A 20,747-nucleotide genomic window follows, 5' to 3' on the forward strand; every position below is an offset into this window, starting at 1 on the left:
AATGTATGATTTTAAAACCTTTTAATTAGTGTGTAGTGATTTTATGTCATATTGAAGGCTGCTTAATAAATCATTCTGTACTTTGGAACACTGAGGTCTAGATCCACCTTCTTTTCTGTCTATTGAAATAGCACCACTAAACTTTACCAGCTACGGCAAGAACACAAAAAAAACAATGGACTTGGCCACAGCAGATAAATACTATCAGCTATGCCAGCTGTCCACAGGAAGTCCGTGGAAGCCATCAGTTTTGTATAGTTCTATAAAGAGAAACTCCAAAATAAGCCAGTAAAGCTTGCTATCTGTGCATACCCAAAACGAAGGTCAGCTTCTGGGGAGAATGAGAAGCAGAGAAGTGGCCTAGAACATATCTGAATAGACTAAGTATGTGTCAGATCCAAATCCTGGATGTGCCCATTAGCTGGACTTTACATACCGATAGTGTACATGTTCCTCCAGTAGATAATTGCACCCTAGTGAAGCAATATTTTCAAAAAATACATAGCTGAAATTTTGCACAGCCATTAACATGAATGTAGAATGTGTTGCTGTACTTGAGATGAGTTTGTCATGCACTGATTGAACCAAGTGGTTAGAAGTCGTGCCTTGCGGCACTGAAGTCCAAGGTTTGGTTCCAAAAAGGACACCATTAGCTGCTTGAAATTTTATAGCTGCTCCCTGTGCATTTACCCCAGGTGCTTGGGTTTCTTCCCACAATCGAAAAACACACAGGCAAGTTAACTGGCTTAATATATACGGTAACTCTCCTCTCTGGGTAGTCTGGTTCACTCCCTGGACTCACTGTTAAGCTTGGCTAATTTCCGACATGTCCGATCACATTCGATCGTTTTGCTGCTTGATTCACCATTGAAGTTAATTGAAAAAAAGAAAAACGAGCGGAAGATTTAAGAGAATCAAGCAGGCAAAACGATTGGGCGCAAAATCGAGCCATGTATTCCCAGCATAAGACTACAGCAGGGATAATAGATTGTGATCCCCACAGAGAGAGAAGTGAAAATTGTTCAATGTACTTTGTACAGTACTGCAGAAAAGGTGTTAGAGTTGCATAACCACAGACCTCAATAAAGGGAAATATTTATACATAAAATCTTATGCAGTTTTTTGAGTCTTGAACTGATGCCTATCTAAGCCCCCACAACACGCCCCCAAAAATGGAAACTCAAAGTAATCATGTTTACAAGTAGTTAATGTTTTTTTAATCAAAACCCACTGTGTAGCTTTCTTTGCCTGCAGCTGTGCCACTATCTATAAAGCACTAAGGTCTCTACTGTACCTAGCTTCCTGTTCGCAGGTCTTTCTATTGCTTACTGATCCAGTTGTGCTGCAATGGCAAGCATATCTGGCCTATGAAGCAGATATTCTATTTACCACGTTGCTTAGCTGGATAGCATACTGATAAGGCTGTTGTCTTTCATGTGGGATTTGAGCCATGGATTCAAGCCAGTATGTAAAACAGTAAAGTCTTTGGGCAAGGGTCCCTAATGATCCTGGTCGCCCGTGGAGTGCACTCTAACTGCCTGCAGCCCTGAAGCGCTTTGAGTCCGCCAAGAGAAAAACGAAATATAAATGTTCTGTCTTGTCTACACTCTTACAGTGGTTTGCAAATGTATTCGGTCCCCTTGAAGTTTTCCACATTTTGTCATATTACTGCCACAAACATGAATTAAATCAATTTTATTGGAATTCCATGTACAAGACCAATACAAAGTGGTGTACACGTAAGAAGTGAAATGAAAATCAAACATGATTCCAAACATTTTTTACAAATAAATAACTGCAAAGTGGGGTTTGCGTAATTATTCAGCCCCCTTTGGTCTGAGTGCAGTCAGTTGCCCATAGACATTGCCTAATGTGTGCTAATGACTAAATAGAGTGCACCTGTGTGTAATCCAATGTCAGTACAAATACAGCTGCTCTGCGATGGCCTCAGAGGTTGTCTAAGAGAATATTGGGAGCAACAACACCATGAAGTCCAAAGAACACACCAGACAGGTCGGGGATAAAGTTAGAGAAATTTAAAGCAGGCTTAGGCTACAAAAAGATTTTCTAAGCCTTGAACATCCCACGGAGCACTGTTCAAGTGATCATTCAGAAATGGAAGGAGTATGGCACAACTGTAAACCTACCAAGACAAGGCCGTCCACCTAAACTCACAGGCCGAACAAGGAGAGCGCTGATCAGAAATGCAGTCAAGAGGCCTATGGTGGCGTGGCCGGACCGTCATGGCGGATAGACGCTAGCACTGTGAGCTCCGACAGTCCCGGCTGATATTTTGGCTCTAACTCTCTCTAGATCAGCCGCCACTTCACCCAAACAGATGCCCGGGACCAGCAAGAAGACTGGCAACAAATCCAAAGGCTCAAACACCGCGGATATCGCCCAGCTCCTGCAAAATACACGGGCCTCCCACAGTAACGCCGCGGACAAGATGGCGACGAATCAGCCTAAGGCGTCCAGCAGTAAGGCCTCACAGTCTGCCGCCTCCCCTACGCACTCAACAGACTCCAGAGTGGACTCTCCAAACAGTGAGTACGGGGCTCTGCCCTCATCCAAAGCTGATCTTGATCATCTTTTCCAAAAAATGGAAACTGTATTCCGCTCGGAGATAGCAGGCCTCAGAACGGACATATCACTCATAGGCCACAGGGTTGAGGCGGTAGAGGACAAAGTTCTATACCATGATGCATTTATCTCTAAGATTAACACGGCTTTAGCCGACCATAGTAGCCTTATCAGGCAATCACTATATAAACAAGAAGATCATGAAAACCGTAACAGGCGAAACAATGTGAGGCTGAAAGGGCTGCCTGAGGCTACTACAGACGAGGATTTGCCGACAGTTATCCGTACAATTTTTAACAGAATCCTGGGCAAACCGGAGTCCACGCACATCCAAATAGATCGGGTACACAGGGCCCTGAAGTCCCGCTCTCGCACTGACACAAATCCAAGAGATGTCATTTGTAGACTGCACTATTTCACGGAAAAGGAAGAGCTCATCAGCAAAATGAGAGTCCTTAACGAGTTGGAATCCGATGGGGCTAAGCTTAAGCTTTTCCCAGACCTGGCGTTCGAGACGTTACAGCAACGTAGAATACTGAAGCCTGTGCTGGAAACACTTAGATCCCGAGGTATTCTCTACAAGTGGGGCTTCCCCTTCGCCCTAATAGTGCGCCACGAGGGCAAAATACATTCTCTCCGTTACCCAGAGGAACTCACAGATTTTTGCACAGCCTTAAACTTAGGCACTATTAACATACCTGACTGGTGTCCTAGACTGACCAAGATAGAGTTCACTCCAATGGATCAGTGGTCCCCTTCAGCTGGCAAGAGGGGAGGATCTAGGAGAGGTTCTCCGCAGTCCTCTACCCAGGGATCACCCCGCTAGGACTATAGCTTTTCATTGAACGATCTCTATGCCTTAATGCGCTGCTTCTACCTGTTTCTACCAAACAACAGCCTGATTTCCACAAATCTCCGTGTTTATTGTTTATACCCGTTGGACTCTGCTTACAGGGTTAAACTTCTAGGGTTATGCGCCAAAAAATATGTTTCTTCTATTACTCCAGCCGAGACGGAAGTGAGCAGTCGGCTCAGTTCGCACTATGACTGGTGACCCTGCAATGTCCCCGCAGGAACTCTTACAAATGCGCCCAGCGATTGCTGCACGTATTAAGTTAAGACCAGTACCTTTTTGGTACACATCCTTAATACCCATACGCTTTCTGAGTTTATGGTTATTAACCTACTATGCCTACCCACGCATTGGTTTAATGATGCTTTTGCTTTCTATGGATACTTCTTATCTGTTACTGTTTGTTCGTTTTTCTTTTTTCTTTTGTTATTTTATTTTTCTTTCTTTGAGTGACATCAGGATCGTACAATTCAATAATCCAACAGGGATGGAGTCAGGGACACAAGAGGGACTGCGACCAGGGAGACCCCTCAATCCTCAAAATCTAACATGGCAACGCAAACACTGAAATTAGGCTCGTTTAACATTAAAGGAGCCAACTCTCCGATTAAACGATATAAAATACTGCACGAATTAAATAGGCTAAATTTAGATGTGGCTTGTCTCCAAGAGACCCATTTTGTAGACAAAGAAAAACACGGCTTCCACTCCCAAAAATACTCCCAATGGTTCTACTCCAACTCTAATTCTACTAAGAATAAAGGAGTAGCAATTGGCTTTCGCTCTGGGGTCCCCTTTGTCCTGGTCGACTCAATATGCGACACTTTAGGCAGATGGTTGATTATTAAAGGTAAAATTCAAGGTTTGACAATAACAGTGGCCTCAGTCTACCTCCCAAATACTGAACAGGCCAAAACCCTGGGCCCCTTCCTAAAAAAGCTCACCTCCTTTCAGGAAGGTGTTGTAGCGGTAGCAGGAGACTTCAACATGACCTGGGATGAGAAGCTCGACTCCTCCTCTCATAAAATAAACATCTCTTACAGAGACCGCAGACAAATCAAACTATTACTACATGATGCCCAGCTGATGGATGCATGGAGGATTAAAAACCCAAAAGAGAGGGATTTCACCTTTTTTTCCCCAACCCATAACTCCCACTCCAGAATCGATACAATCTTTGTTTCACATGTAGACCTCCCCAGAGTTATCTCATCCAAAATACACAACATAACCATTTCAGATCTGTTAAGCTTGGAGGTGTAATCTCCACAGTCAGCATACAACACATAAGCTGACGTGAAGGAGGTACACACACCAGCACAAGGGATCAGAATATCCCCAGTTTAGTGGAGGAGAGGACTGACTCCAATAGGAGATTGTGGCGCACAGAGCCGGTGCAGATCCGAACAGCCACAAACAACACTTACGTACTAACGTCTCAGCGCAAAGTAGCGCTGAGCGCATAAACCAGGACTGAGGAGATCAGGACAGGTAAACAGAATGAACGCTTGCTAGCTAGCGATTACTTAGCGACAGCAAGCGTCCAAAACTAGACAGACTGGAATGAGGCAGCCAATGCGTTGCGGCGATGGCGTGCCTCACAAAGACAGGACAGGAGAGACAGGAAATAGCAGGATCAAGATAGATGAACGTAACACAGATAAATACACAATAAGTATGTTTTCCTAGCGTATTACAATTACAGCTATCAATGAAACTATTCGTAACGTCTGACTAACATATGTATATATCGGCAATGAACCGATATATGACATAAGCAGGAACTCTGACTAAGACTGGAGTAATACAGGGAACAGGACTCAGAAGGATTCGCTATCTCTTCGCAGAGATGAACGCAATCCACAAACAGGACCAGGAACAGGATAACTAGCTCAGAGTGCTGGAACGCTGACTAACGGAACACAGGATATAAACAGTTCGTGTACGTATATATCAGCGACACTGATATATTAACGTAACACGAATTCAAGGAAAATAACAAAATGCGCAAGTATGCGTATATATTGGCGATGAACCAATATATGACACAAGACAAGCAAGTAACAACTTCTAGAACAAGAGCAGAACTAGGAGGACTCGCTGACCCCTTCGCAGGAGTCAGCGCAGTCCACACGGACCAGGAACGAGGTGGGGCACGAGCAGAGTAACAGATACAATCTGAGACCATGATAGCCCATGAGGCATTGCAGGAAGCAGTTCTTTATACTGAGGTCATCCAATGGGAGCAGACCTGCAGATTCCCACACAAGTGAATGGTAATTAATCACAGGCTGATAGCAGGAAAAGGCAGACAATGATATGCAGCCTGCAGGAAAGGGACCGCCCCTCCACTGCAGCAGACAATGTTTGTTTACACAAAAGCATATTAAACTGTCATTAACCTCAGAGCGACTGCAGATGGAATCAGCAACTAGTTTAAGTGCAAACCAAACTATGCAAGCAAATGCATGTAATGACATTAGAACTGCTTGGTTTGCAATACCACTGCAGTCAGCAGTAAACGCTGCAGAAGCGATCATAACAGTACCCCCTCCCTTAAACGCGGCCTCTGAACGCCTATGAAAACTGACATATTTCTCCTGAACCACCCAAACCAAAAAATCAGAAGTAGGAAATCCAGCAAACTGATCTGACTGAAAATTCATGAAGGTCGGATCCGTCCGACAAAACCAAATTCCCGAATCAGTCTCACCAAAACTAGACCAATTGGAACCAGAACCTACCGAACCATGCCCGTCAGCACCACAAGCCTCAGTGTGATACCCATCAGAACCACGACTTCCAGAGAAAAGCCCCCAGAAACTCTCTGAGCGATACCCATCGCCTTCCCGGGACTGTCCAAAAACGCCAAAGCCTTTGCAATGCCCACCGGAACTGTCCCCACCAACACAAAACCCACCGTTGAACCAGTCCAAGGTACCAGGACAAGTTTCCTCAGAGATCTCCCAGAACACTTGGAAGCTCCAAAGAGATCCCCACAGGTCAGAACGCCCCTTAGGCTCACATGGAGAACCATCAAGAACCCCTATGGAACCCAGGGCAACTCTAGAGTCAGGGTCACAAGGACAAACATCAAGATCAGGGTTTTTAGGGACCAGAACCATCTCCGGGCATGCAGGCCAACCGGCAACATCAGAACATGTCTCCACTAGGGAAGCGTGTGAGCACGCCAACACAGACACACTTGGGCACTCTGGCATACGAAGCACATCTGGGCACACCGGCACAAGAGAGACTTCTGGGCATGTCAAGGAACTGCAAACCTCAAAGTCAGTCAAGGTAGGACCGAAACCAGGACTGGGCAAAAAAAAATCATCATGACTAGACTTCACAGTTACTGGATTCTCACTAAAAAATGCAGGATCAGACTTAGATGTCTCTGATTCCAGCAAAGTTATTAACAAATCATGTTCAGGGGCATTTACAAGACAGGACAAATCTTCTGATGTATGCACCGAACTAGACAGGGTTCCCATAACTTCTTCTGGACTAGACAGAGACTCATCAAATACACTGGATTGGAGCTCATGAAGGGCTGCAAAACAAGTCAATAGTGCAGCAATCCCCACTGAACTAGGCAAAACTGAGTAACTCACTGGACAGGAAGGGAATTCAGGAACTTCTGCCACACCGGCCAGAGAACCAGAATTTTCCAGGATACAGGGCTGGGTTTCAGAAACACTCATTAACCCGGACTGAAATTCTGATATTTCTATTATTTTTTCCAGCGAGTCAGAATTATCCATGTTACAGGGCAAGACTTTTGAAACATTCAGAGGACAGGGCTGGAGTTCCTCGGCTGTTACAACACTGGAGAGGGACTCAACAACATTGATTAAATCAGACTGTGTACAGGGCAAGGTATCTAACACACTTGCTGACGAGGACAATATTTCAATGGCTTCTGCTTCGCTGGGCAGAAATTCATCAAGTTTTATTAGAGCAGACTGTAATTCCAAAACAGCTGCTAGACAAGTGAATATTACTGTAACACCAACTGAGGTAAGCAGTGCCTCAGACTGTTCTGCTAGAGGGTTTGAAGTATCCAAAGTACTGGGTGAAGCATAAGACTCTGTGACCACAGCTTCACTGGACAGGATCACCGAACAGTCCACACTGCAGGGCAAAACCATGGAAGCACCTGCTGGACAGCATAATGATTCTGTGACCTGAGTTTCATTGGAGAGATCTACTGCACAATTCATGGTACAGGGCAAGTTCACTGGAACATTTTCTGAACACGGTAATAATTCTGCGATTTCGGACTCACATAGCAGACGCTCTGAGTTATTCATGAAACTAGAGTGAGGTGTAGAAACAGGAAGATCAAAACACAATGTTTGCGCATCTAAATCACCATTCAATTGTGAAATTGGACAATTCAGATGCTGGGGTTCTGAGATTTCTGGACAGGATTGCTGGGACTCAGAAACTGATGTAGTGCATCTATTGGCATCTGCTGGATCAGACAGGAGTTGAACTTTATTAACACAGGTAATTTCTGCAGAAGTGTTTGCAGAGACAGGCAAGATTTTTCTGGTGTCTGTTTCACTGAACAAAGACTCATGAGTACTGGCTAGGCTGGACTCAGAAGTCAGCAGGACCTCTGGGTCCTCTGCTGAGAAATTTGTGCAGGGCAAGATTAAGGAAGTATTAGTAATTTCTGTCTTACTGGGAAGTAACACTGAGTTATCCATGGTACAGGGTGGAATTACAGGAACTTCAATTTCACACAAAAGGAGCTCTGAATCACTCGCTGAATCAGCCAAAGGTGCTGAAGCAGGCGAGTCCTCAGGAACTGAGGAAGTGGAACAATCTCCACTTGACAGTGTGTCTTCCCTGGTATCAACTGATTGAATCGCATAAAAATCGTCCAGAATCATTCTCCACACATCGATCAATGGAGCCACAAAGTCATACCCACACACACCAGTTTTTATTAGGTTATAGGCAGACTTAATGCATGCATTCAATACTAATTCACTTTTTGCACTGTAAAACTGACAAAATGAACTTGCATCTTTCTTCCATTCATAGACCAGGGCTTCCATCTCTCCTCTCTCAAATGGAGGATCCCATGCATATTTAACAGCTGAGCATTCCGGCTGATCATAGTTTGCAAATGTGTTAGTGGCAGAAACATACATTGGGTTATTTAGCAGGTGATTGGCCGATTTCTTATTCCTAAGGATCTCCAATACCTGTAGCAAGTGTTGAACTGTAGTGTATGCAAATTTCCCTTGCTGCACGAATAAATTGATCTGTTCAATACTCTGTAATATATCTTCATAATCATATTCAGATAATTCATTTAAACAAGAACTTTTATTTTCCCTGGCTAGCAATGAAAGTTCATTAGTAGTTTCATAGGTCCATTTGACTCCCCTGAATGGTGACTGAATTTCATTATCTGCTACTGGCGGAGTCTCATTACAGATCTGATGCGCAGTCGCTAAGGGCAACGACTCCGCTGATTGTAACGCCTTTCTTTTGGAGCGTTTACGTATCAGAACAATTATCTGCTTGCTGATTATTTTTGTAGGCAGTAGAAGGAGCAGCTGATTGACAAGCTGCCAGGAGCTTATCAAAAGGGCTAGGCAAATCGGTTTTGCGCAGCCAGTTATGGATCACAAACGCTAGAAATTCCAGTGGTCTTTCTTTTAAATTGGTATGATCTAAGACATCGTAGGCCCACTGAAACAATCTTCCCTTAAATAAAACATAAACTAGCTGGGAGGCCCACGTTGAAACAGGAGTAGCCTGGAGCTCGGGATTGGCCAGGAACCTGGTACATTCAGAAAAAAACTCATTTTCTGTTTCAGAATTGAGCTTCTCAAATTTCTTAAAGGAACAGGAACCATAACAAACAGTGTCATTTTTGCTGGGAACCCCCCCCCCACAATGGGGATTGGTAATGGGGCTATCATAATGTTAAGCTTGGAGGTGTAATCTCCACAGTCAGCATACAACACATAAGCTGACGTGAAGGAGGTACACACACCAGCACAAGGGATCAGAATATCCCCAGTTTAGTGGAGGAGAGGACTGACTCCAATAGGAGATTGTGGCGCACAGAGCCGGTGCAGATCCGAACAGCCACAAACAACACTTACGTACTAACGTCTCAGCGCAAAGTAGCGCTGAGCGCATAAACCAGGACTGAGGAGATCAGGACAGGTAAACAGAATGAACGCTTGCTAGCTAGCGATTACTTAGCGACAGCAAGCGTCCAAAACTAGACAGACTGGAATGAGGCAGCCAATGCGTTGCGGCGATGGCGTGCCTCACAAAGACAGGACAGGAGAGACAGGAAATAGCAGGATCAAGATAGATGAACGTAACACAGATAAATACACAATAAGTATGTTTTCCTAGCGTATTACAATTACAGCTATCAATGAAACTATTCGTAACGTCTGACTAACATATGTATATATCGGCAATGAACCGATATATGACATAAGCAGGAACTCTGACTAAGACTGGAGTAATACAGGGAACAGGACTCAGAAGGATTCGCTATCTCTTCGCAGAGATGAACGCAATCCACAAACAGGACCAGGAACAGGATAACTAGCTCAGAGTGCTGGAACGCTGACTAACGGAACACAGGATATAAACAGTTCGTGTACGTATATATCAGCGACACTGATATATTAACGTAACACGAATTCAAGGAAAATAACAAAATGCGCAAGTATGCGTATATATTGGCGATGAACCAATATATGACACAAGACAAGCAAGTAACAACTTCTAAAACAAGAGCAGAACTAGGAGGACTCGCTGACCCCTTCGCAGGAGTCAGCGCAGTCCACACGGACCAGGAACGAGGTGGGGCACGAGCAGAGTAACAGATACAATCTGAGACTATGATAGCCCATGAGGCATTGCAGGAAGCAGTTCTTTATACTGAGGTCATCCAATGGGAGCAGACCTGCAGATTCCCACACAAGTGAATGGTAATTAATCACAGGCTGATAGCAGGAAAAGGCAGACAATGATATGCAGCCTGCAGGAAAGGGACCGCCCCTCCACTGCAGCAGACAATGTTTGTTTACACAAAAGCATATTAAACTGTCATTAACCTCAGAGCGACTGCAGATGGAATCAGCAACTAGTTTAAGTGCAAACCAAACTATGCAAGCAAATGCATGTAATGACATTAGAACTGCTTGGTTTGCAATACCACTGCAGTCAGCAGTAAACGCTGCAGAAGCGATCATAACAAGATCATGCCCCGGTCACGTTGGATCTTAATCTCCTGCTGCCCTACAAGAAACCTGATTCATGGAGATTAAATGAGAGTCTACTTACAGATCAGGCAGTAGTAGCAGATATCAAGTCTAAATTGGATGATTACTTCAAAAGAAACGATCAACCCGATATTAAACGCTCCACCTTATGGGAAGCCCATAAGGCATTCATACGAGGCAACTTCATACAGATTAGCAGCAGGAAGAAAAGGGAATACGAAGCTATATCGACTCTGCTTATCTCACAGATAGCAGCTTTGGAAGGTAGACTTAACCTCCTTGGCGGTAATCCCGAGCTGAGCTCGGGGTATGCCGCCGGAGGTCGCCGCTCAGGCCCTGCTGGGCCGATTTCGGTTCTGAAAAAAGCAGCACACGCAGCTGGCACTTTGCCAGCCGCGTGTGCTGCCCGATCGCCGCCGCTCCGCGGCGATCCGCCGCGTGCAGCGGCGAAAGAGGGTCCCCCCAGCCGCCCGAGCCCAGCGCAGCCGGAACAAACAGTTCCGGCCGGCGCTAGGGGCTGGATCGGGCGGCTCTGACGTCAGGACGTCGACTGACGTCCATGACGTCACTCCGCTCGTCGCCATGGCAACGAGGAAAGCAAAACAAGATAGGCCGCTCATTGCGGCCTATCTTGTTACTTTCGATTGCCGGAGGCGATCGAAAGTACGCATCAGGAGCGCCCTCTAGTGGGCTTTCATGCAGCCAACTTTCAGTTGGCTGCATGAAATATTTTTTTTTTAATTAAAAAAAAACCACATTGCAGCCTCCCTGGCAAAATAAATAAACCGCCAGGGAGGTTAAGCAATCTTTCTCTCAAGCAGAGCAGGAGACCTTGACCACCTTAAAGATCAAGTTAAATACTCACCTTGATTCGAGGGCCAAGTCCTATCTGCTTAGAGTCTCCCACAAGTACTATGAATGGGGAAACAAGTCAGGGCGTATGTTAGCTAGAGCGCTACGCAAACGTAAGCAAACAAACTATGTAGCTCAAATAAAATCACAAGAAGGTAAAACAGCAGCCCTCTCAAAGGATATAGCAGGGCTCTTCAAAGACTACTACTCTTCGCTATATAACATTAGATCTGAAGAGTCCCCGGAGCAAAATAGGGCTAGAAAACGTAAAATCAATTCATACCTCAGTAAAATCAATCTACCTAGGCTGTCACAGGCAGAAAAAACACTAATTGATGAAGATATCACAGAATACGAGATCTATATGGCCCTTAAGAAGACCCCTTTGGGGAAAACCCCAGGACCGGACGGACTGCCAACCATTTATTACAAAACATATAGCCAAATTCTCTTGACTCCATTACAGAGATACTTTAACTCTATAACAGAGCAATGCCCTTTCTCTGTAGATGCTCTAAGAGCTCATATTTCAGTCATACATAAGGAGGGAAAAGATCCCAATCTCTGTCAAAGTTATCGACCAATTTCCCTGCTAAATGGGGACATAAAACTTTTTGCTAAGGTGTTGGCTCTCCGTCTGGGCCCTCTGTTACCCAAACTCATAAACCCGGACCAGGTGGGCTTTGTACCCGGGAGAGAGGCCAGAGATAATTCTACAAGAGCTCTTGCCTTGATCCACTCTGTCGGACGCCTTAAATTACCTGCATTTCTTCTATCCACTGATGCAGAGAAGGCGTTCGACAGAGTGGACTGGGACTTCATGAGGGCCACACTGGATTGGTTTGGACTGGGACCTAAGGCCCAAACATATATATTAGCCCTTTATACACAACCCACTGCGAAGGTCAGAGTCAACGGTACCCTATCAGACCCCCTACATATCCAAAATGGTACCCGCCAAGGATGCCCCCTCTCGCCCCTCATTTTTGCCCTTGTCTTAGAGCTATTTCTTCAATCCGTCAGAATAAATCCCGACATTACAGGCATTACCATAGGTGACATGCACAATAAACTTGCAGCCTACGCTGATGACATTCTATGCTTCTTAACCAACCCACATATATCCATTCCCAATTTCCTAAAGGAAATGAAGGCCTACGGTTCACTTTCAAATTTCAAAATAAACTGGAGTAAGTCCGAAGCACTAAACCTGACCTTACCTCCAAATTCACTAAAATCTATACAAGACTCCTTCCCCTTTAGATGGCAAGCTCGCTCCCTCAAATACCTAGGTATACATCTATGCCCCCTCTATAGCCAACACTTTTCTCATAATTTCCTACCCATCCTACGCACCGTTGACTCTGACCTGGTCAGATGGGCCCCTTTAGGTATAACTTGGCTAGGGAGGATAGCCACCCTTAAAATGAACGTATTACCGAGAATACTCTTCCTTTTACAAATGCTTCCGATCCATATTCCCAATTCATATTTCCAAAAGTTACACTCTAAATTCAGGAAATTTATCTGGAAAAACAGAAAGAGCAGGATAGGAGCAGAAACGCTGTATAGGAAAAAACAGAAAGGAGGACTTAGCTCTCCAAATTTAAGGTACTATTACTGGGCCACACATTTAAATCGTATACTAGATTGGACCTTCTCGCTTTCAGAGCAAAAATGGGTTAGATTGGAGCAGATCTCCGCCTCCCTCTCCCTAAAAGACATAATCTGGATCCGAGAAACTAAAATGTCATCCCTAAAAATAGAATACCCAGCAATTACAACCACCTTAAAAATCTGGCACTCCACAATGCAGAAATTATATTGTAAACAATTGCTGTCCCCCCACATGCCCATAACTAGCTACCCTCATTTCCCACCAGGCCAAATAAGCTCGACTTTTAGTAAATGGTCCTCAAGTACAGACAGTGTCCTGAGACTGGCTGAAGTGCTTACTCCAAATCACGCTCTCCAACAATTAGAGCACTTCAGAAGTAAGGCCGGAACTCTTCCACTAGACAGATGGCACTGGAGACAACTTCAACATTTTATTTCCTCATTAAATATCTCCAGGGACTCACTCAGCCCCCCATCTCCCCTCTCTAAAATGTTCCTACAAGAAACTAGACCTGAACATGGTATCTCACTTTTCTACGATATTATACTGGACCAGCTATGTCAAGACAACCCCTTTACTTAAATAAATGGGAGGCGGAGATTGGTTCTACTCTCACGATAGCAGAAAGGGACACAGTTCTAGACTTGGTTCATATCTCCTCCATAAGTTCTAAACTACAGGAAGCCAATTTTAAGCTAATCTCTAGATGGTATTATACCCCTTCACGTCTTTCCAGTTTTAACTCAGAGGTTTCAAATGGCTGCTGGAGAGAATGTGGAGAAGTTGGAACAATGCTACACATATGGTGGACCTGCCCAATTATTAGAGACTATTGGGATAAAGTATTAAAGCTCATATTGAAAATAACTGACGTCTCCCTGGATAGAGACCCCTGGGTGATTTTATTCCATAAGACCAATATGAGCCCCAGGAGCTATAAGAAAAATATTCTCCCATTTCTACTCAATGCAGCTAAGGGCCTCATCCCACGACACTGGAGAACCACCCAAGCCCCCTCCATAAAAGAATGGTTTCTAGCTATAAATTCCATTATGGAACTCGAGGAAATCTCCCACTTGCAGAAAAACACATTCGAAAAACACTACTTTACCTGGGCTCTATGGATAGATTTTCAGACCAAAGAAGAGTATTCTCAAATTATGAATCATACATGATGTCCCCTCCCAAAGCGCAAGTTGCGTCCAAGAGATATTCTCCCTGTGTTTCCCACGCACTATATGCAGACTGTTCCCCCCTTCACTGTCTAAGATTATGCATACCCACTATCGACTCTACCTTGTTTATAGAATACAGAACATTAATCATATTGTATTGTATTACTCTTTTTCTTTATGCAAAGATATAAAATCCTGATGCAATGTCTTTCACCCTTTCTCTTCTAGCTTTTCACTATCTTACTAGTTTAACTGTAGTAAAATGCAATGTGCACAAAATAGGCACCTGTGACAGCATATGCTCTATACAAAGAAAGTAAGGACTTTCTTTTTTTTTTTTTTTTTCTCCTCTATATTAAGTAGATGTTTATACGCTAATGTAATAGCTGTCGCATGTTACAGAACTGTGAAAAATACTCACTTTTTCTTGTTTCATATGTCTGTACAATAACTTGCACAATAAAACTTTTGTTAAGAAAAAAAGAGGCCCATGGTGACTCTAGACATGCTGCAGAGATCTACAGCTCAGGTGGGGGAATCTGTCCATAGGACAACTATTAGTCGTGAACTGCACAAAGTTGGGCTTTATGGAAGAATGGCAAGAAGAAAGCCATTGTTAACAGAAAAGCATAAGAAGCCCCGTTTGCCACAAGCCATGTGGGGGACAAAGCAAACATGTGGAAGAAGGTGCTCTGGTCATATGAGATCAAAATTGAACTTTTTGGCCAAAATGCTATGTGTGGTGGAAAACTAACACTGCACATCACTCTGAACACACCATCTCCACTGTAAAATATGGTGGTGGCAGCATCATGCTCTGGGGGTGCTTCTCTTTAGCAGGGACAGGGAAGCTGGTCAGATCAGAGTTGATGGGAAGATGGATGGAGCCAAATACAGGGCAATCTTGGAAGAAAACCTCTTGGAGTCTGCAAAAGACTTGAGACTGGGGAGGAGGTTCACCTTACAGCAGGACAACGACCATAAGCATAAAGCCAGGGCAACAATGGAATGGTTTAAAACAAAACATATCCATGTGTTAGAATGGCCCAGTCAAAGTCCAGATCTAAATCCAATCGAGAATCTGTGGCAAGATCTGAAAACTGCTGTTCACAAACGCTGTCCATCTAATCTGACTGAGCTGTTTTGCAAAGAATAATGGGCAAGAATTTCAGTCTCTAGATGTGCAAAGCTGGTAGAAACATACCCTAAAAGACTGGCAGCTGTAATTGCAGCAAAAGGTGGTTCTACAAAGAAATGACTCAGGGGGCTGAATAATTACGCACACCCTACTTTGCAGTTTTATTTTTTTTAATGTTTGGAATCATGTATGATTTTCGTTCCACTTTTCACGTGTACACCACTTTGTATTGGTCTTTCACGTGGAATTCCAATAAAATTGATTCATGTTTGTGGCAGTAATATGACAAAATGTGGAAAACTTCAAGGGGGCCGAATACTTTTGCAAACCACTGTATATTAACTTATGAATTTGCAATTTTGAGATTAGGTAGAAATTAAACAATAATTCCCCCCAAAAAATTTAAACTCATGTCAGAAGCTAGACAACCACGCACAAAAGCCCTTACATAAAGTTATAACAGGACTATCTCATCCTGGTCAGTCAATTCAGGATTGATACTGATTAGCTCACATTTAAAGTTAAGGCTACAAAGGAAATTTTAATAACTTGAGTCCAAGAGATTTTATTCCTTGTCAAGTTAAACCCTGTTTCCTCGAAACCATTGCCTCATCTGGAGGAGAAGGGATGCGCATGCTTCAGATTCACTGATCTCTCCGCACCTCTCAACATAACCAGCACGCAATGGAAACTGTTCCATTGCTATGAGTTGGTTTCACAACACAACTGTCTCAGATGTATGTATTGTTCTTAATTAGAATTATTGTGAAGCCTGTGTACATGTAAACCAGTCATTTACATGTGTCACTGCATTACCGTGTCTTCCAGCCAAAGAAGCTACACTTCACATTGCCCAGTTTGCAGAAAAGCAACAATGTGCAGAAGATCATCATCTCTTTATATGGGATCTGTACAAAAAGAGCTAAATGCATACACGCTGCCATAATACAGCTTTATAGGGCATGTTAGCAAGCCTGAGAGTGTGCCATTTGAATTTCCCCATGTAGATGCCATCCACTATGCTCAAGTTAAAAATCCAATGTGCAATATTAAGATATCGCACAGACAACTTAAGCCCTTAAGCAGAAAAATTGCAGTATTCTTCCACCAAGTAACTTATTCATATAAAAAAATTCTGTACGGTTTTACGCTATGGTGGCCTGAACATATTTTTATCTGAGGTGTATCGATACATGAGAACTGTGAAAGAAGTAGTAGTTTAAAGAGAACCAGAGACGAAGCACCCTCATGTATTTTATTACATTTTGTCAGTAGGAACATGACAGTAAACACCTACCCTGCTTTTAGTTTCATTCTCCTCTGCTTAATCTGTCTAAGTTTGACCTGGATTCATTATAGCTGAGTCAGTCTTCTGTGGAGTCTTTTCAAGCCCAATCCTGCCCCCTCCTTGCTCAGCTTTCCTGCTTTGCATACTTAGAGCTGATGACATGGGAGGGGCTGCTCCTGCAGAAAGAAGCTCTGAAACAGACAAATGTGGATGTGTGACCTGTGTGCACTGGGCAGCCAGTCATCATTATTATCTACTGCATGCAGTTTCATTTCTATGAGAAACGCTTCCTACAGGCAGCCACACAGCATACCAGAATAATAAAGTTGAAAGCACACAGGTGAAAGGCTGCAGCAGCAACCATGCTTGTCTATAGTCTCAGAGAGACTAGACAGCACATCCAGAACAGCTCATAACCTGGAAGCAAAAGGGATATGGCCATATTGGATTTTTCCTGGAGCAATAATGGATAAAAAAAACACTCAAAAAGGCACACCAGAGTGGTGAAATTATCAGGTAGAGCATTTATTCTTTACACGCTATTGACTGATATGTTTATGTTGTGTGAATCGTTCATCTCTGGTTCCCTTTGAGAGTTCCCCGAGAGGCGGGGGTAGCCTAGATTCTAGGTTCTCAATGTGTGGTACTTGTACCCCATGGGGTACTTCTGATGGTGCCAGGGGGTACTTGGGCTTCTATATAATTCTATATAAATAACACCAAATTAGTATTTTAGCTACCAGTAATCAAAAGTAATAGTAAATGCTTGGAAATTGTTTAGAACAAATTTAAATGTACTACGATTAAATAGATCTTTATCATAGGGTACTTGAGATAATCTTTACTATAGCAGGGGCTACTTGGTGAGCACAGGCTTTCAAAAGGGTACATACCAATAAAATATTGAGAAACACTAGCCTAGAAGACACCAGTATGCTGTGGACCCATCTAGCAGAAGGTCAGATACAAAAGTTGAGTGCCCATTTCTGAGGGTGAGGTGGTGCTGTCTTGCTTCAAACTAGTCTGAAGGTTGCCTTCTCAGATGTGAATCTTGAATCTGCTTAAAGAAAACCTGAACTGAGAATAAAACTTAAAATAAGCATACACAAGTCATACTTACCTCCCGTGTAGTCTACTCAATCTCTTTCTCCTCTCAAGCGTCCTGTTTGTCCACTGTGATTAAGGGAATTCTCTGTCCTCCATTTTGAAAATGGCCATTACCCCATAACAGCTCTCTGATCAGCACACTGTTAAACTGTAACATTGCCCACTTGAGATATACAGAAACATGGACATTACCTGGTACATCAGTTGTCCCCTCAGCTTTAACTGACAGCAAATGATTTATAACTGACAGCAATTGATATATTTCAGTTCTGACAAAATGTTGTCAGAACTCAAAGGGATCATTGTCAGAAAGAAAATAGTGAGCTTCTGAGAGCAATGGATGGCGAGGTAACTATGTAATGATCATTTGAAGTTACCTCATGTGTTGATTTTAAATTATTTTATTCAGTACAGGTTCCCTTTAAGTGTTACTTGGTGGAAAAATACTGCAATTTTTCTGCATAAGGACTTGGGTTATCTATGTAAGCTATCATAATATTGCATATTGCGCACTAACGAGTTGTTGAACCCTTAACCCAAGTGGTTCATTGTGTCAGCGCAACATATATCTGTCGAAAATGTTATACTCAAGTTAAGGTGGCCGTACATTTATAGATGGCCACCTGATTGACCCTCAGATAGATACCTTTCTGATTAAATCTGATCGGAGAGGAATATATTAGCTGCCCACACACGGCACACAGATTTTCAATCGATTTCAGCTTCTTCCCCATCTTTGCAGCAAAGCTTTTACCGGTCGTGCCAGCGTGCGTCCTTTGGTGTCTTTTCTCCACGCTGCCTTCTCTCTCTGAATCATGTAACAAAAACTTAAGTTGAAACACTAAAGGTCCAGTGTGTATGCTGCCAGAACTCTAGTGTTTGAACTTCAGCTTTTGGCTCATGCCAGGGAGAGAGAAGGCACAGGGTGGAAAAGTTTGTATGCAGCAGGTAGAAAGAATATCCGGGCACCAACAGTTTGCATAGCAATCCACCACTTTTATTTCCTCCCCATCATCAACAGATACGTGCCAAAAAAGAATGGCCTAACAGCAGTTTCGCAACACAAGTTGCTTCCTCAGAGAGCCTAGCATCTAGTTCCGATCCAGTACTTTTCTCCTCCTTCCTGGGATTACAGGGTGGAAAAGTCCTGCTGCATGGGGAAAAGCCAACGGAGAACACGCAACGGTGGGACAAGAACTCTGCTAGCAAAGCACTCCAGCACAATCAGATGAATCGATTGATTTTGGATGGGAATTGATCAGGAATAGTTTACGCTGGCATACATTTTTAGCAGATTTGATCACAGTGATCTTTGCCAGATATGTACAGTAAAAATCATCAAGTGCGTGGCCACCTTTACAGAGCAGATTATAATCTTTGGCAGTGACCTGCAAACTTGGCTCTCCAGCTGTTAAGGAACTACAAGTCCCACAATGCATTTGCCTTTATGAGTCAAGACTGGCTGTCAGACTCCTACAATGCATTGTGGGACTTGTAGTTCCTTAACAGCTGGAGAGCCGAGTTTGCAGATCACTGGGCTATGCAGATGCCCACAAACTAGGTGGTAAAAAGCAAAGCTTCAGTGTTTCCACAGCTAGAACGTAACATACTAAAACATTGAAAGGGCTGTGTTGAAAGCACTCAGAATGTCACATTAAATTACACTGATTTGTCCTTTAAATACTTCTGTACATATTTCAAACAGTTTAATAATGAAAGCACCTTGATTGGTTGTTCTGGAGGATCACTGGGCTCCTCAAACTCAAGGTCTTCTTCTGGCAATGGACTGTTATCCACATCACGGCTGCTCTCTAGGGTGACAAGGCAATCAAATTAGGAAAAGTAATACAGCATGTGATAATAGCTGGTTGGTGTGTTCACATTCTATGAACTCAATGTTTGTCAAACTTGTCCTCAAGTTACACAACAGTAAATATGTTGAGGACATCTACAAAAAATCCCCTTTGCTTACATTAACCCACCTGTGAATATGAAATTCTTCTAACAAAACATGCACCGCTGTTGACGACAGATCTAGGATACACGATAGAAGATTCACAGCACAATTATATATTTAAAGGACAACTGAAGAGAGAAGAATATGGAGGCTGCCATATTTATTTCCTTTTGAACACCACCAGTTGCCTGGCCATCCTACTGGTCTATTTGGCTGCAGCAGTGTACGAATCACACCAGAAACAAGCATGCAGCTAATCTTGTCAGATCTGACAATGTCAGAAGCTTACAATTACTCTCACCTGGTAATTGGGTTTCCACGCTGACTCCGCGACAGGTCCACCAGAAGACTGGACCGCCCATCCCTGGGACAGGAAGAACAGAACGGTTAAATAGCCACCTCCCACCGCCTACTTTCAGTGCTTTGACTATCACCATGTAAGGGTTGGAGACTTACCGTTTGGGTTGTGGGTGGGTTAACCCACCTGTCGTGGAGTCAGTGTGGAAACCCAATTACCAGGTGAGAGTAATTGTAAGCTTCCACTCGTACTTTTCGACCAAAACCCAAGTCCTTATTGCTTGGCAGATCCAAACGGTAGTGCATTATGAACGTATAATAGGAAGACCATGTGGCTGCTTTACAAATTTGTAGAACAGAAGCAGAGTTTCTCTCTGCCCAGGAAGACGAGACAGTCGAGTAATTATTTTTCTCACATCCAGTGAGTTAAATTTTTCCTCTTTTTTGTATGCAGGGTTCTGATAAAAAGAGGGAATGAAGATTTCCTGCTCTCTGTGGAAATCCGACATCACCTTCGGAGTAAACGAAGGAGGTAACTGAAACTTAAAGCGGACCCAAACCAAACATTTTTTTAATTCAAAATATTTAGTTGCACCACTCTG

The 20,747-nt window shown here is 43.4% G+C and overlaps 1 protein-coding gene across 1 annotated transcript in view; it reads right to left on the reverse strand.

Annotated features, from left to right (window-relative positions):
* The window catches only part of TOPAZ1 (testis and ovary specific TOPAZ 1), a 239,064-nt gene that overhangs the window by 175,615 nt on the left and 42,702 nt on the right, over positions 1-20,747 (reverse strand). The window contains 1 exon segment of the mRNA XM_068236234.1: positions 19,614-19,702. Coding sequence (XP_068092335.1) covers positions 19,614-19,702 — 89 coding nt within the window.

This window comes from Hyperolius riggenbachi, chromosome 5, assembly GCF_040937935.1.
Source record: "Hyperolius riggenbachi isolate aHypRig1 chromosome 5, aHypRig1.pri, whole genome shotgun sequence".
Classification (NCBI taxonomy): domain Eukaryota; kingdom Metazoa; phylum Chordata; class Amphibia; order Anura; family Hyperoliidae; genus Hyperolius; species Hyperolius riggenbachi.